This window comes from Acanthaster planci, linkage group LG09, assembly GCF_054643075.1.
Source record: "Acanthaster planci isolate LZ-2023a linkage group LG09, COTS_SCS, whole genome shotgun sequence".
NCBI lineage: Eukaryota > Metazoa > Echinodermata > Asteroidea > Valvatida > Acanthasteridae > Acanthaster > Acanthaster planci.
This window is the reverse complement of record NC_141785.1, coordinates 9,822,986-9,837,990: the sequence shown is the minus strand read 5'-3', so window position 1 is coordinate 9,837,990 and position 15,005 is coordinate 9,822,986. Positions and strand designations below refer to the sequence as shown.

Sequence of the window (15,005 nt, the reverse complement as noted above, 5' to 3'; positions counted from 1 at the left end):
GAGAAAAATTGTGTGTCTATTTTTCTGCTTCCTTTGCATTTGATATTGGGCGTTGGTCATACTTCTAAGCGTGCTTTCTTTAGAGTTTTCCCTTTTTTTCTCATTAAATTAAATCTAAATCAACCAAGCACCAGACACTGAACAATCAGTGACAGCTTGTATTGAAAATTTTCTGCACGTTGTGACAGGTCCAGAAAGGAGTGAAAGGCTTCGTGGTGACCAAGCAGGGCAAAGGCATCGACAACGCCACCATCAGCGTGGCGGGGATCGATCACAGCTTGGTCACCGCCGTGGACGGTGATTACTGGCGGCTGCTCGTACCCGGAACATATGAGATTACTGCTGCTGCTGATGGGTAAGAAAAGTGCTTGTACGCTTGATCTTTTGTAAGACATCCTCAGAGCACCTTTGTTGTCAGTCTTGGGAAGATCACTGGCAGGTGCGCGGGACAGACAGTTCAATTCCACCTATTCTGTTTTTGCATAGTTTTTGTTTGTTGTGTAGTTTTTTGGTTAAAGGATAATATTTTGGGATTGTTTGACTTTACTTTATTCTCAAAGCATTTAAACAGCCATAAAATGTAGCTTTGCGTCTGAGAAGGGCAGCGAAAATATCTGCACTCCTCTTAAAAAAATTCTTCTTATCCAGCCGTGATTCAGATGTCATTTTCAAAGGGGTGGATGTGTAACTTGTAACTGTTGAAGGGGGAAAGACAAGTAAACCTTTTACACCAGATGTCACCTGTTTTTCATTTGTCACATTAATTGTTAAAAAGTTATTCATTGCAAATTTCTTGCTCTTGAGTATTGTAGTACTGCAGTTGGAATGTCAATGATGTGGCATTCCTTTAACAAATTTTTGTATTTTATTCAGATTTGTTCCGCAGACTCAGACTGTTATCGTCCCTGAAGACTGGGCGGCAATGCTCAATTTCACCCTGGGGCGCAGCAGGGGACAGCCGCCCAAGGAGAAGCCAGTCAACACTGTCCTATCCGACCAAGACTGGGCCAAGACGTTCGACTTTGGCCTGCCACAAAACTTTGCCGGCTACCTCTCTAACCTGGATTTGGCGGCTAAGCTGGAGGAGCTGGAGACCAAGTACCGAGCCTCCGGGGTTCTGAGGTTACTGCCCCTGGGGACCACCGCAGCCGGCCAGGATGTGACCGGGGCAATACTGACTGCCCCCAGCGCCCAAGGCGACATAAGCGACCGGCCGCGGGTGGCTCTGATCGGGGGATTGAGAGGGGACGAGCCAGCCGGGCGGGAGATTCTATGGAGGCTGATCCAGCATTTGGCAGAAGGTAGAGGTGCATTATTGCTTCGCACAGATTCCAAGAATAAACAAACTCATCTTTGCAGTCTGGTTGAAGCGCTAAGGAAAAGGCTTCAAATATTTTGACGTCTAGGGTTTGGAGGCAGATTGGCCACCCAAAAACCAGTATACAATGGATTTGTCTCCTGAAAATCAACACGAGAGAAATAAGAGGCAATTTCTCTCCACGACCAACTGGGCCAATTTCGTAAAATTTCCTTGATGTTGGGTTGATGACATTATTTGGGAGAAAGGCACAGCAGGCATGCATGAAGCATGCATGTAAACTGGCATCGTTGCAGCCCAAATGCATTAAAATGAGTTTTGATGATGTGTAGAAAATGCACAATATACATGAATCTCTAAGATGTATCTCAAATCTTACCCTTAGCTGGTCAAAATAATTGTGAGATCTGTTCTGAAATGGAGTACGACATGTTGACTGTGGAGAGGAACATATTTTTTGAGGCATACACGTGAGAGAGCACTCTTGTTCACGTGCAGTGTGGCGACAGATTATTCACAGAGTGACGCGGTCAGCGTAGTAGTCAGTACCCAGACCTGAATCTTGGGTTACCTTGTAATGCGTGTACACATAGCTTCTAGAAAAAGTCAGCCACCCACATGCGGGCTTGTTTAGTGACGAGTCTACACTTTTCAATGTGTCGAAGAAAAAGAGATAAACACATATAAGATTTTTCTCATGAAAGTGAGTGGATTCAGTTACTATGAAAGTAACCATGTACTCATTGATGAATGAGGACGACAGCACGGAACTTGGCAGTATTGGGGGACTGCTGTGGCAGTCCCAAACCTGGCTGTGGTCAAGCGTGAAAGATACACACTGTTTATACACTCCCATATGATGTTTTGGGGTCACCGACATATCATTAATACATAATTAATGTTTTTAAAATTGGCAAAGATAGGACTTTCGGAATCCCATTTTGTGGACATTTTTTTTTGCCATGAGTGGGGAAAAGTTTTCAATTTCTTCATGTTAATTTTGAAATATTGTCTTGCAGTGTATTGTTTAAAGGTTATAATTGGGGAAAGAAGGTTTCTTTTCCTTACATGTACCTCTTTAAAAGAAAATAAAATTAATCGTATAAAAGTTAATTACCAGTTACAAATTAAAACAAAGCAAGTAGACAAATATACTAATTACAAGGATGACGAATAAAGAAGAAAATGACAGAATAAGCATGAACAACATCAACACCAAAGTACATGTATCAGGTAGGCTTGATGGATTGCCATAAAGCACACACAGCTCCACTTTTACACAGCTTATCTTGAGCATCTTCAGCTACAGAGACAAAAGTATTAAATGAGGAAGAACCAAGCAAGCAAATACTTCCAGTGCAACAACATGGCTACTCCACAATTGTAATATGGGTGACAATTGCAGCATTTGCAGTGGCGAACAAAACAACGCCACACCAGCAAATTCATAGAATGTTCAGTGCAGCTAGCAAAACAAGAGGGGCAACATTTATTTGCTTATATATATCGGTTCATCCAACTGCACATTTGGTGCCATTTACAGGATGAAGTTATGATAAGAAGACAATGAAGAAATGTACAGGTTTAGAGGTGGGAGGAAAACCTAGGATGAATATCCCAGGGAAAATCCACACAGTGAGGCAGGGACTGAAAACACAATCCACATGCTGACCTAGGTGGGATTCGAACCCGGGTCGCAGAGGTGAAAGGCCAACCTGACTCCTGTAAAGAGCATCAAGAGAATAATCAGAAAGACAACCGTCTCAACAGTACAACCATGAGAAACAAAATCAGAACAACACAACAACAAACAATGACATCTGCAACAAAGCAACGCAAAAACAACAGCAGTGAGCTTACTCCTCATGGTCATCACATGTCATGGCCCCTCACCCTACTAGGCTATGAGAAAGGCGACACAGGTGTCAGCGAGATCCTCAACCGCACCTCCATCGTTGTGGTGCCATCCATCGACCTGGATGGCTTTAACAAGTCCCAGCAAGGCGACTGCCAAGGAGAACACTTCACTGGCGAGTCTTTTGACCACAGGATTGCTCCCGATGGGACCTTGGTAAGACACAGCATGAAAATGCTTCCCTGGAATTAGCTACGTTTCAGTCTTTACTTGTGCTGCAGAAAAAGATGGAGCCCAAGCTGTGAAAACAGCCGTGGTGTCCGTATTCAATGCATCAACAATGTACATGTATGTTTAGATCGGGAACCAGCCAACATTGCCTCATACCCTGTGCAGATCGTGCGTGTGATCGCGATACATGTTCAGTACATGTACAGTGCATGTGTGTATGTACATTCATAAATATGAATAATAATGGAATTGCGCCTTGATTGGCTTTCCAGATAATTGCACTATATAAATCTATATTATTACTAATATTCAGCGCATGTGGTGATTAGTAGTGCACTTCTGTCAAATCTGTGTACAATTAACATTAAATAAGTTAATGTACCAACTTGAACTTAACATGTTTATTGTTACATGTACTAATTGTACATAAGTTTTACTGTAGGCTGAGATCAAAAGTTATTGCTCGCCATTTTGCAGGCAACAATATGTTTTCCCTTCAGGGGTCAATTGATTACTTAAGTTCATAAAAGTGCTGGCGCCTAGCTTTTTCCCCATTAGGAGCCAATGGCTACCAAATAGTTTTTTCAGTTTACAGGGTTGTTTTGGGCCATAAATACTAACTTCAGAAACTCTCTTTTAACCTACCTATGCCTGATTCCAACTGAGACATTTTCAATTTTTTTTCATGTGTAAGGAAAATTGTCATTTGTAATGTTCACAGAAATTGTGGATTAAAAAGCTTCACATGTCCACAGAGGCAAATTGCTCAGACTTTATTAAAATACAATGCTTGTTCAGAGTGCCACCTTGTCACCTTTTTTGAGGGGGGGAGTGTTGATATCAAATCTCAAAAGCTTGTTTTTCTGACTTAACAGTGTCACATGTTGTGGTGCAAGAAGTCAGCTGACTTTTTCCAGCTGACTTCAACATTGCAGTAATCAGTGTCTAGTTCCATCATCCTTTTATGTTGCAGCTTTCCAACAGACCTGAGTTGGCTCTAGTGAAGAACCTGTTAACAGCCACACATTACACATTGGTGCTCAGCATCGAGGCTGGTGGTATGTGGGTCAGGTATGTTAGTACACAGAAACTAAAACATCCAGAATCTGCAATTACTTTAATGTTCTGTTAAACAGATGGTCTGCTGGTCCTGCACATTTATTTGAGATTTGGTCAGATTCCCGGGATATCATTAATGTAAATGCATGAAAGGCATTTGTACTGCCATAGAGTTCATGTACATGTGCTATACGTATTTTTTTCAGCACTCATGATCTCAAAGTCATTGAAAGCACTTACATTCAGTGTCTGAAATGATTTTTTTTGTTTGGTATAATAGATTTTTGTCAGCTCTGCTAGCTTGTTAAACTGCAACATTAACACTGAATTCCTTTCAACTCCTTAGATATCCTCTTGACACCACCGCTGCCAATAATAAACTCACCCAGGGAGCGGTCACAGAAGACGACGACCTGCTGTCTTACCTGGCCACGACCTACGCCCTGGACCATCCCACTCTGCACACGGAGGTGCTCTGCCACGGCCGCCGGTGCCACGCAGGGATTGTCCGGGGGTCGGACTGGATGTCCAAACCGGACACCCTACAGGATTACATGTACCTGAATCAAGGAACTTATATGGTGAGACTTCCAGTCAAATGAATAAATTTAGCATTAATCAAATTGACTCTTTGAAAAAAGGAGAGCCCGAAGGCCCCCCCAAAGTCTTTGTCTCTGGTCAGTGCACGTGTTGATTTCAAGCACGCACATCAATCTTTTTTTTTCTGTGCGAGAGCTGCACATCAATCTGTCTTTTTCTGTGTGAGAGCTCCAACGGTGCCCTCTATTGCTACACTGATTCATCATTTTTGCGGGCAGCTTGATATTTTACTCAGGGCGATAGATCCCAACAAGATTGATGTTGAACAATGATAGCAGACTGTGGATACAAAGTTGTTTGATGTCGGCTTATAATCATAATAAAGCTGGTCTAGTTCCATGACTCGACAACATGTGTCTGCAATTGTCTGTACAATCCAAACCCAGAGGGAAAAAAAAAAGACGCATTCCCACATCAATTCCGGAACATCAGTCTGACCAGAGACAAACAGTTTTTTTGGGGGGGAGGGCCTTAGTAATCTGTGGATGAACATGTGGGACCTGAATCTGTGACATAACCTGGAAATGGGGCTGAATCCGTGATTTTGACAAGGACTTGTCGTAACCTCAATATCACATCCGGTTATGTTCAGCTCATTCTTTCCCCATTTAGATTACCAGCCATGTGTCCTGTTGCAAGTTCCCTCCGCACACAGCATTGAAGTCACTTTGGAGAGAGAATCTCGAGCCTTTGATGGGGTTCATACGTCAGGCACACCAAGGTAGTGGTTCATTCTCAAAACAGTTACATGGACAATTTGCGGACACTGATGGAGGCTGACCACAACCATTCTGTTTTGTTAACAATGGACAATTCGTAAAAAGAAACTCGCTTTCTACCCAGAAAGTACAAGCGATGGCATCTTTACTTCTCCCATTTCAATTTGATTTTGCATGCTCCCATGGGCAGTTTGGGTTAAGATTTTGTCTTCTTTATGACAACAGTCCTCCTAAATTTAAAAACTTAAACCAAGTGCATCCTTAGAAACACTCGGAACAGAGTACATGTAACCGCAAAAGCTGGGAAAATCGAACATTTTGCTAGTCATTTCATCTGAGCGATTCAGCATTGTTCAGGTGAAGGACCTTGGCTTGCTTAGGGACATGACAGCCATGATTTCTTGGAGTGGATCGCACTCTGTCTATTGTGAACGGGCCAGAGACTCTGAGTATATACAGTTTGGAAGGTAAGATTATTTCATCTGATTCACAGGGATTCGAGGTGCAGTGCAGGACAGCGAGGGCTTACCCTTGCTCAATGCAACCGTCACGCTGGTCGGCCACGTTCGCAACATCACCCTCTCTGGTCCGTCTGCATGCTTCCATCGCCTGCTGCCACCCGGTGATCATGTGATTATAGCCCAGGCACCGGGATTAACGCCGATCATGAAGCACGTCACCGTCGAGAAGAACCAGGTAGGCACCTCGAATAAGGCAAGATTTTGCCTCCCCCATAAGTGTCGTGCTTGTGGCGAAATTGCTGTGATGAACACACATTGATGCAATGTGGGTACAGCAATGTATAACTGAATGAAATAAAGAAGTGAGTGTATTTGTGCAGGAAGCTACGTTCAACGTTGCAAGACCACACTAGCTGATGACCTCTCTGGCTCACCAGGAGGATCCCATTGCATGTGAAACCCTTCTAGGTCCTAGACCTTGAGTGTGCCCATATTTTGACCAAGTTTTTGTTCACTTAAGTTCATCAGAAATCTGTTACTTTCCCAGATGCAGAAGGTCATCTTCAAACTCCAGAAGCCTGTCAGACTGGCGTATCACAACTATGAAACAATGGAGAAATACCTACGCCACCTGGCTACCAATTATCCCGATATTACCAACCTGAAAAGGTAAGGGCCGGCGACCATTTAGACCCGGTTTGAAAGGGCCCCCCGGTAGCCCACCCTGTATAATGCCTGCCCGGTATTCAGGCTACTCCAGGCCGGTATCAGGCCTGTCTGTACATCAGCATTTCAAAGTCCCTGATGAAAGGCTTCCCCCACCATGCTTCCACAGATGAATAGGGGTCTAAGCGGATTAGTGTAGACATTGTATAGAGCTGAAGGATTAAAAACCACAAGCAGCTTCCTTCTTGGATATATTACATGTACCAGTACTTGCAAAAAAATAGACCCCAGGATGGAGAAGTTCGAGATCAACAACTAGTCCAGCATCCCTGGCCGGTAGCCAGGCCGGTATGAAAGGGGTTTTTTGCAACAGGGCGAGCTTACCGGGGGGCCCTTTTCAAACCGGTTCTAAATGGTCGCCGGCCCTAAACTAGTTGTTAACCCTTGGCTGCAACCCTCACGACGTACATGGTCAACGACATCTTGGGGCATGTTTGGGTGCTAAGTATAGTTTGACCAGTTGTCGGTTGCTTTTTAACAATGTGCACAGACATCTCTGTTCCGCTCAAACAACCCTAGTCAACCTGGTTTTCAAAATCTTGTTATTACTCACATTTCACCATTTGCTTTGAATCTCGTAGCATACATGGTCATTGAAATCTGATATAGTTATTTTCATGTGAATGGTTGCCTCCGTAATGATAAATGAAATCGGCTATTGATAACCAATGGTGCAACCATACCCCAGGGTCTGGTCTAAATGGTCAACTAGATAGTTCAAACCATCCCATCATTCTTGAGACCCTAGGGCCTGGTTCCAAATGGTTGATTAGATGTCCCTAACTCTGTCCTTCTGGTGGTATTGATTAATCCACAGTCAACTAGAATGCAAACCGACCGTAAGACGCTGTCAATGTGGTTTTGCAATGGTGGGCCACATTTGCTAAGTACTTGTTTAGCAGAAGCAGGTTGCCAGCTGAAACCATTTATGCTTAGCTCTGCTATACCCCAATTATATAGGGTACTGAAGTGAATACGTCACATGCACAACTGTTTGTGTAAAAGGCAAAGCGCGAGAACTAGTGTATGAATCAACATATGCCATTACTCCATTCGTTTTTGTTATTGTAGCGCCGGCGGGTTCGGCCGGTTGGGGCGCCAGCTCGGACCCGCATGGAGCTAGCTGTCTGCCCCCGCTGGTATGCGAACGGCCTGTGGCTTTCCCGTCTCGCGCCTGGCACAGTCCCCGTCTTAGACACCTCGTGTCTGGAGCTTTGTGTGTCAGACAGCCCTTTTGCTTTTGTGAAAATAAACATAGCAGTTTTGCCCGGAACGGAGATTTGAGCCTGACCGGGTAGTTCTTGTCAGCGTCAGAGTCCATAGACAGGATACGCTACATTATACTTCCTGGTTCAAAATGCCGTCACACTCCGGTACTCTGTAGTGTTGCATTGGGCTGGCCCAGCTGTAAGTCAGCAAATTTCAGTTGAAAATCTCTTGGCCTTCTCCACCTTTATACAACTCACACCTGCCAGAATTTGTCCAAAACATGACAAAAAATCTGGCATTTCAACCATCGCACACGTAACTGGTTTCTGCAAGCAGGAGTTGCCGGGATAAACAAGATCACATTTGCACATGCTCTGACACACACTAGCACTTCATGCTGTGGTCGGGACGGATGGTACAGTTGGGGCGTAACAGCTCTATTCGGGCCTCATTCTATCTGAAGAGAGAATCCCCTTTCTGATTGGTCTTCCATCTTTTTACAGCATTGGCAGGTCAGCCGCCTCCCACCAGCTCTGGACCCTGGAAATCGGGAAACACCCAGGCCATCACTCCCCGGGCAAGCCGGAGGTCAAATTCGTGGCTGGCATCCACGGTAACGAGCCAACAGGGAGGGAACTCCTGCTTGGGCTGGCTGATCATCTGCTGCGTAACTATGGCAATGATGATGTCATCACTAAGGTAGTTTGAAGTGAAAAAATTACAATGCACTCAGCCAAAGTGACCATTTTAAAATACCTTTTTAAATTAATTTGGGGCCTTAATCATAATACATCACCAACAGATTCTCTGTCTTGATTGGCTGAATACCAGTCACATGGCATTCCCCATTTAGGTACACTGGCATTCCCCATTTATGTACACTGTATTTTGTCGTGCACAACCAAAAGAAGTTGACCGGTAGCAACCAAAGAACTGTACACATGATGACTGGCATTGTGTGCAAATGCTGCGTGTCACGTGGCATTCTGATGCGCTATTGCTACAGAGCTGGGCTCAGCCATTTTGTGAAGACATAGCTTGGAAAAGTACTGGTCAATTTTCAAGAAATTCCTTATTCCAAACTGATGTATTTTCATATGGAGCTAGATCCAGTTAATCAGAATCTGTGGGAGAGGTGTTATAAAAACAAAACATTGACTGCTTTATCTTGCGGTGGAGTAAAAGCTAGCCTCTCAAGGTGGTCCTTGGAGAAATGTGTTTTCCCCAAGGCAAGGTTGCAGAACAATGGAATGCTTCACGAATCACTGCTTGTTTTGATACCACACCACTGAAAGCACTCAGGATGCTGTGACACAGTTTGATAATGGTTTGCCAAGGTCCACAAAACTATATGTCAGTTAGGTCAAAGTTTGTATTTGATACCATTGTTACACAACATGGATTGTTTTACAGCCTATTGGCTAATTTGCCCTTTTTTCTGTCACATGGCTTTCAAATCTAACTCGCAACTTTTGTGGTGAGTGTTATAGTTGAAAAGGTCATTCTTCAGCAATTCGTAACAGGAATTGAAGGTCACAGTGAGATTTTGTTCACATCATCCGTAGCTGGTTGACAGAACACACATCCATCTGCTTCCCAACATGAACCCTGATGAGAGCGAGAATGCTTGGGACACACAGGGAACATGCACAGGAAATGTTGGACCGGCAAAGTCAGACCGCATTGACCTGGACAAAGACTTCCCAAGTGAGTCCAGCTCTCCAGTAAATTGGGGGTACCGCAAGCCGGTGCATCGCTATTTATCACCCAGCATGAGAAAACTGTGTCACAGGTTGCGAGCACTGCTGTTGAGTGAAAGATCTTTGAGAGAATCTTGTACTGCGGAAGTCTGTAGGAACCTGTCTGTTTTTCACCCACAAGATGGATATTTACATCAGGATGTCAAACTGAATGCTACATCAAATCAAAGACCCCAGTTTGCTCTCTTCAATGTAAACTTAAACAAGATTACTGAAAAAAAAATTGTCCCAAGACTCGTTTTGCAGAATACAGTCACAGTTTGGTCCATAAACTGGTGAGGAAAGCAAGGCATTATTTCCATGTTTTCCCCGAAACAGCCACTGGGCCCTACAGGGTAAGGACCCTGTTTTAGCCTTAATCTCCCCAAGGCACTTAATCCACTCACCTGTCGTAACTCTCCTTGAAGTCTGTGCCACAATCACCCTCGGCAGTTCCTGACCTTGCCCTTGGAACTTCTTACTTGGACTTGTGTGCTGAGCAATGCAAAGATTCCAATTCACAGATACCAATAAGACCCCTCTAGCTGGACTCTGCCCACGTTTGCCTGGCTTTACCTCTGTGCTATTAAGTGTAACTTTACAAAGATTCCTTTTAATCGCAACCGGCTTAAAAAGGCCGTTGTAGCATTGTGTCGCAGTGACACACCGTAGTTTGTTGCCATTCAACCCCTGTCTCAGGTTTAGCAGTAAACAGGAGTGAAGCGGACGTTCGGCCTGAAACCAGAAATGTGATTGACTGGCTGCACAGCAGACCGTTCACCTTGTCTGTGGCCCTGTATGGCGGCACATCAGTAGTCAGATACCCTTACACAAGCAATCGCCACCCAGGTGAGAATATGCTTTATCGTAATCAGCACCCAGATTTACTGACGCTTTGAGCATACTGCCAGAGGTATACAGCAGACTGCCTACAGCAATAAGCAGGTGTACGGTTCACACACAAAAAAACGTACTGGCCAGTCTCACGATAGCTTTGGCTTATGACATGTATCAAGTAGCGTACATGTATAGATTCTTTACTCCTGTACGTATTTACTATGGAATCCAATTGATGACAGCTGTCCTTGCATGTGATTGTATCAGTATTCAGCTTTTTTCGGTCAAATTTTCATTGACTTTCCAGCGTATGCATCAAGAAATCTGCCCAATCCGACCCCGGACGACGATGTCTTCGTCCACCTCGCAAAAACATATGCCAATCTGCACCCCACAATGCATTTGGGTGCTCCGTGCCCAAATGATACAAGTAAGTGTTTGCATGTAGAGACTTTTCCCCAAATGAAGGCCATTTTCTTTTCCCCGAGCAAGAAGTTATTAAACTGTGTTACAAACAGTGCAGCTCCAACATTAGGAGTTTGCATGAGGCCCAGTTTCTTGGAGCCACTTGTTGGTTTAATGACAGAGAAAGTCTGCCAACTGTAGCATTTTAAGCTCTATGAGACTGTAGGCAGTGTTGTATGCGAGTCCATCACAAGTCCCTGTAAGTCTGTCACGAGTCATTCAGTCTTTAGCCAGTTCACAAGTTATTCAAATGAGCTGTGACAAAAGCATTCCTTTGTCATTGTTCACCCTGTTACTTATGACTGGCCTTGTGAAGGGACTTGTGACTGGACTTGTGAAGGGACTTGTGACTGGACTTGTGAAAGGACTTGTGAAGGGACTTGTGAAAGGACTTGCGATGGACTCGACTCCAACACTGACTGTATTAGCAAGCTAACACTCAAAGCCTTCAAGGAGACGTCTGTTACTATGTCACTGCAGTTAATACCAAGCAGTGATTTCCAGCCGAGCTGTTCTGTTGAGAACCTTGGCTTGGGACTAAATGGCCATGTGCCCGCGCCGCCAGCGAAATCAAATGATACACTTCTGAGGTGGTACAGTGCCGAAGATAAATGTCCATCTCTCCTTCCTTTTGCTGCCTACAGCCACTGGATTCCAGGACGGCATTGTGAATGGAGCTGCTTGGGAAAACTATGATGGTAGCATGCAGGTAAATCACTGTTACATGTGTACCTACCACTCAAGACAACTGTCCTAAGGCTTCTCACTTTGTTGTGTTTCATGCGCTTTTAAGTAGGAGGGATTGGGTAGAAAAACACTTCAAGACGTGTCTATCAGCTTGACAGACCTGTAGTTGTTTCGTGAAGATGAATTCCTCAATTTGTTAACCACTTGCTGCCGTGTTCTCTACACGCCTGGCTGGGATCTCCGAAATCGGACAAAGGGAACTGGGCCTTGTAACAAAAGACCGTACTCGTAGCAAGACTGAGCTGCTGGGCATTACCAACATTTTCTTACTCTCAATAGTGGAGATAATCCAGCCTTGTTTTGAAACAGTATACCACGGTTTTGGGGATTTCGCGCAAGTGTATTACCACCGGGGACAAAAGCGCTCCACCACCGCAGCGATGAGCCACACAGTACCGCTGCACGCTAATCTGGCCCCTATTGAGGTCATTAGCATACTGTGCCAGTTTTGTGAACAAAAGCAAATTATGTAACGCCGTAAAATCCAGGCTCATTTTACAAGGCGGCAGGCCTGGCTGAAATACTCCAACATCAATAGATGTTGTCTGTCAGATTAGAGTAGGAACCTAGGCAGTCCTTCATGTGGGTGTAAGTGTCCAGTAAATGAAGATAGGAATTTTTAAAGAATTTTGAAAACAGAAAAAAATGATAATTATCCCATCCCAGCATCATCAACATTGATAACTGCCACCGGCGCAAAGTGGTTAATGAAAGGGATTGTGCAGGAAAGGGTAGCCGTTTTCAACAAAGCTGTGTCATTTTAAATTGGAAGGAGATCGAGGCATGCCTCCCATCGGCCAGATTGGATTGCCAGTTGAGCCAGATTAAGAACAGTTAGGTCCAGAACTGTCGGTAATCAGTGGTTGAGGAAATCTGGTAGAACGTAGAGTTCCGCAAAATATGGTTGCAAATGCCGATGGACACAGGCAAGGTTAGGACACACACATAACATCATGAGCCTTTTAAAAGTTGCCCAATGATCCTTGATTAGACTGGCTTTGAATTATTACCAGTCATTGTTGTACCTACTCAGTTAAAGGTAACCGTGGCTTATTTCGGGAAAGATGCCGAATTGAGTGTCATAAGTAAAGTAGCAAGTTTAGTACTTTGGTTGACGGCGCTCAGCGTATTTGCAACAGTGCAGTACAAGGTTTAAAGGATGCATAACTTTGATGAAATACACCACGTCACAATTTATTTTTTTGACTTGGGTTATGAGATTCCCGTATTTCGTGGTCATTTGTGCAGGATTACAATTACGACTTCATAAAGTGCATGGAGATAGCGGTGGCCACCGGCTGCTGTAGGTACCCAGCACAGGCAGAGCTGGAACGCATGTGGGACGACCACCGCCAACCACTGATGGAGATGATCCAGCAGGTAGGGGGTAACCTGGGGGGGGGGCACTGCAGGGATGCCACCGTGCACTTAACCCCTTGAAAATCCACAGGAAACCCACATTGGCCATCTTGAATCGAAAGCGAGGCAATCCCTGTGAAAATGTACAAACACTTTGGTGTGTGTAAGAATGGAGTTGATGCAGTAGGGGCAGATGATAGATTACCCAGATTTGCTCCAGTTCGTTATTCAGAATTATAGAGAAAATCTCATTTCACCTTTTTGTCCCACTCAAAATTATTTTTCAAAATCATGCATGTACCTGTAATTACTGCAACATAGTCAGGCACCTGTCTATGTCAGAGTGTTCAGTAACTATAAAGGATTCAGGGACGTCAATTTCATGAGTCAAGTCCCTCATAGGTTGCACTTGAATTTGAGAGTACCAGGATTGTGATACCCAGGCACCATGGCTTCATTCGGGGCTTTGGTGTTCCCCTTTTTCTTGTGAGTGCAGAGAGTTTTGCCATTGGTTACTGCACTTGTGTTTGATTTGGGAGAGGCTTTGGAAAAAAACGTGGCCTCAGCTCCAGGAATCCGTTGCTATTCTCAGGCATAGTTGCCAATTTGTGATCAACTGCAGGAAATTTGGGGGACACCTTTGCAGCTAAATGCTGTGAGTTGCATTGTATTTTATGGAAGCATTCTGCATGAAATGGACTGGTGTAATTTTCGGGCATTCCTTCCAGTAATCGTTAAATCTTTTTAGTCCTTTAACTCTTGTATGGTTGAGGTTGAAATAATCATCAGCTCCAAATATGGACAAAAAAGGAACCAAGGTATACCAACTTGTGACCGTATGTCGTGATTTCCCACAGGCCCACCGTGGCATCAGAGGTTTTGTCCGCGACATCAGAGGCCAGCCTGTGGTGGGGGCCAAAATCGCTGTGGAGGGTCGAAACCACCACACGGTCTCGTCTTCCGCGGGAGACTTCCACCTGCTGCTGCTACCGGGGAAGTACACGCTGATAGTGGAAGCGGACGGGTCGGGAACCCAGACCCGGGAGTGCACGGTGGACAGGGACGAGCGGGAGGCGGTGCTGGTTGACTTCGAAATGGAGAGGACGAAAGAGATACTGGGCCTTCCACCGATGGTATTCATTCTCATTGCAGGTAGAAGCAAATCCATCTTTTCTGTTGTCGTGGTCCAGTCAAGTGTCCTTCAGGGACCCAGTTTCATAGTGTTGCATTGCTGTTGGAGTCATAGGCTTAATGTAGCCAAAAATAATGCTGATGTATAAAGCATGATTTTATGGCTTAGATGTGGGAGTGGGTGTACATGCATGGAGATTTCTGTAGTCGGAGTGCCGATTTAAGACACTTTATACACTTGGGTTAAGTGTCCTTTTACTGTGCTTGCTATGTGAAGGCCAGTTTATCTTCCAGACAAACGCAAGGGCAAAGTGAAATTTCACGAAACTTCATGAAACAGAATTCTCCAGAATTGAGATGCGTTCCAATTTGCGGATTTGCAGCAAGAGTATTTGGTCTGTCATCGCAGTTTTGCATTCATGTTTGCTCTTGCGCAAGGTATTAACTAGTCTTTACAGTCGCCATGGGAACAAAATCACCTGTTAAGCAGTGTTATGAAATTGGGCCTAGTGGAGTCAGTAGGTATCATGTGCCAAGAGACTTCTTTTC

The 15,005-nt window shown here is 44.5% G+C and overlaps 1 protein-coding gene across 2 annotated transcripts in view; it reads left to right on the top strand.

Annotated features, from left to right (window-relative positions):
- The window catches only part of cpd (carboxypeptidase D), a 28,336-nt gene that overhangs the window by 10,042 nt on the left and 3,289 nt on the right, over positions 1-15,005 (top strand). For both annotated transcript variants that reach the window (XM_022237631.2, XM_022237630.2), the window contains exons 10-24: positions 189-355; positions 874-1,301; positions 3,220-3,389; positions 4,378-4,475; positions 4,810-5,044; positions 5,676-5,784; positions 6,276-6,478; positions 6,791-6,912; positions 8,682-8,877; positions 9,744-9,885; positions 10,617-10,766; positions 11,062-11,184; positions 11,864-11,928; positions 13,215-13,346; positions 14,183-14,477. In XM_022237631.2, the coding sequence (XP_022093323.2) occupies positions 189-355; positions 874-1,301; positions 3,220-3,389; positions 4,378-4,475; positions 4,810-5,044; positions 5,676-5,784; positions 6,276-6,478; positions 6,791-6,912; positions 8,682-8,877; positions 9,744-9,885; positions 10,617-10,766; positions 11,062-11,184; positions 11,864-11,928; positions 13,215-13,346; positions 14,183-14,477 (2,635 nt within the window). The remainder of the gene's footprint in view (positions 1-188; positions 356-873; positions 1,302-3,219; positions 3,390-4,377; positions 4,476-4,809; positions 5,045-5,675; positions 5,785-6,275; positions 6,479-6,790; positions 6,913-8,681; positions 8,878-9,743; positions 9,886-10,616; positions 10,767-11,061; positions 11,185-11,863; positions 11,929-13,214; positions 13,347-14,182; positions 14,478-15,005) is intronic.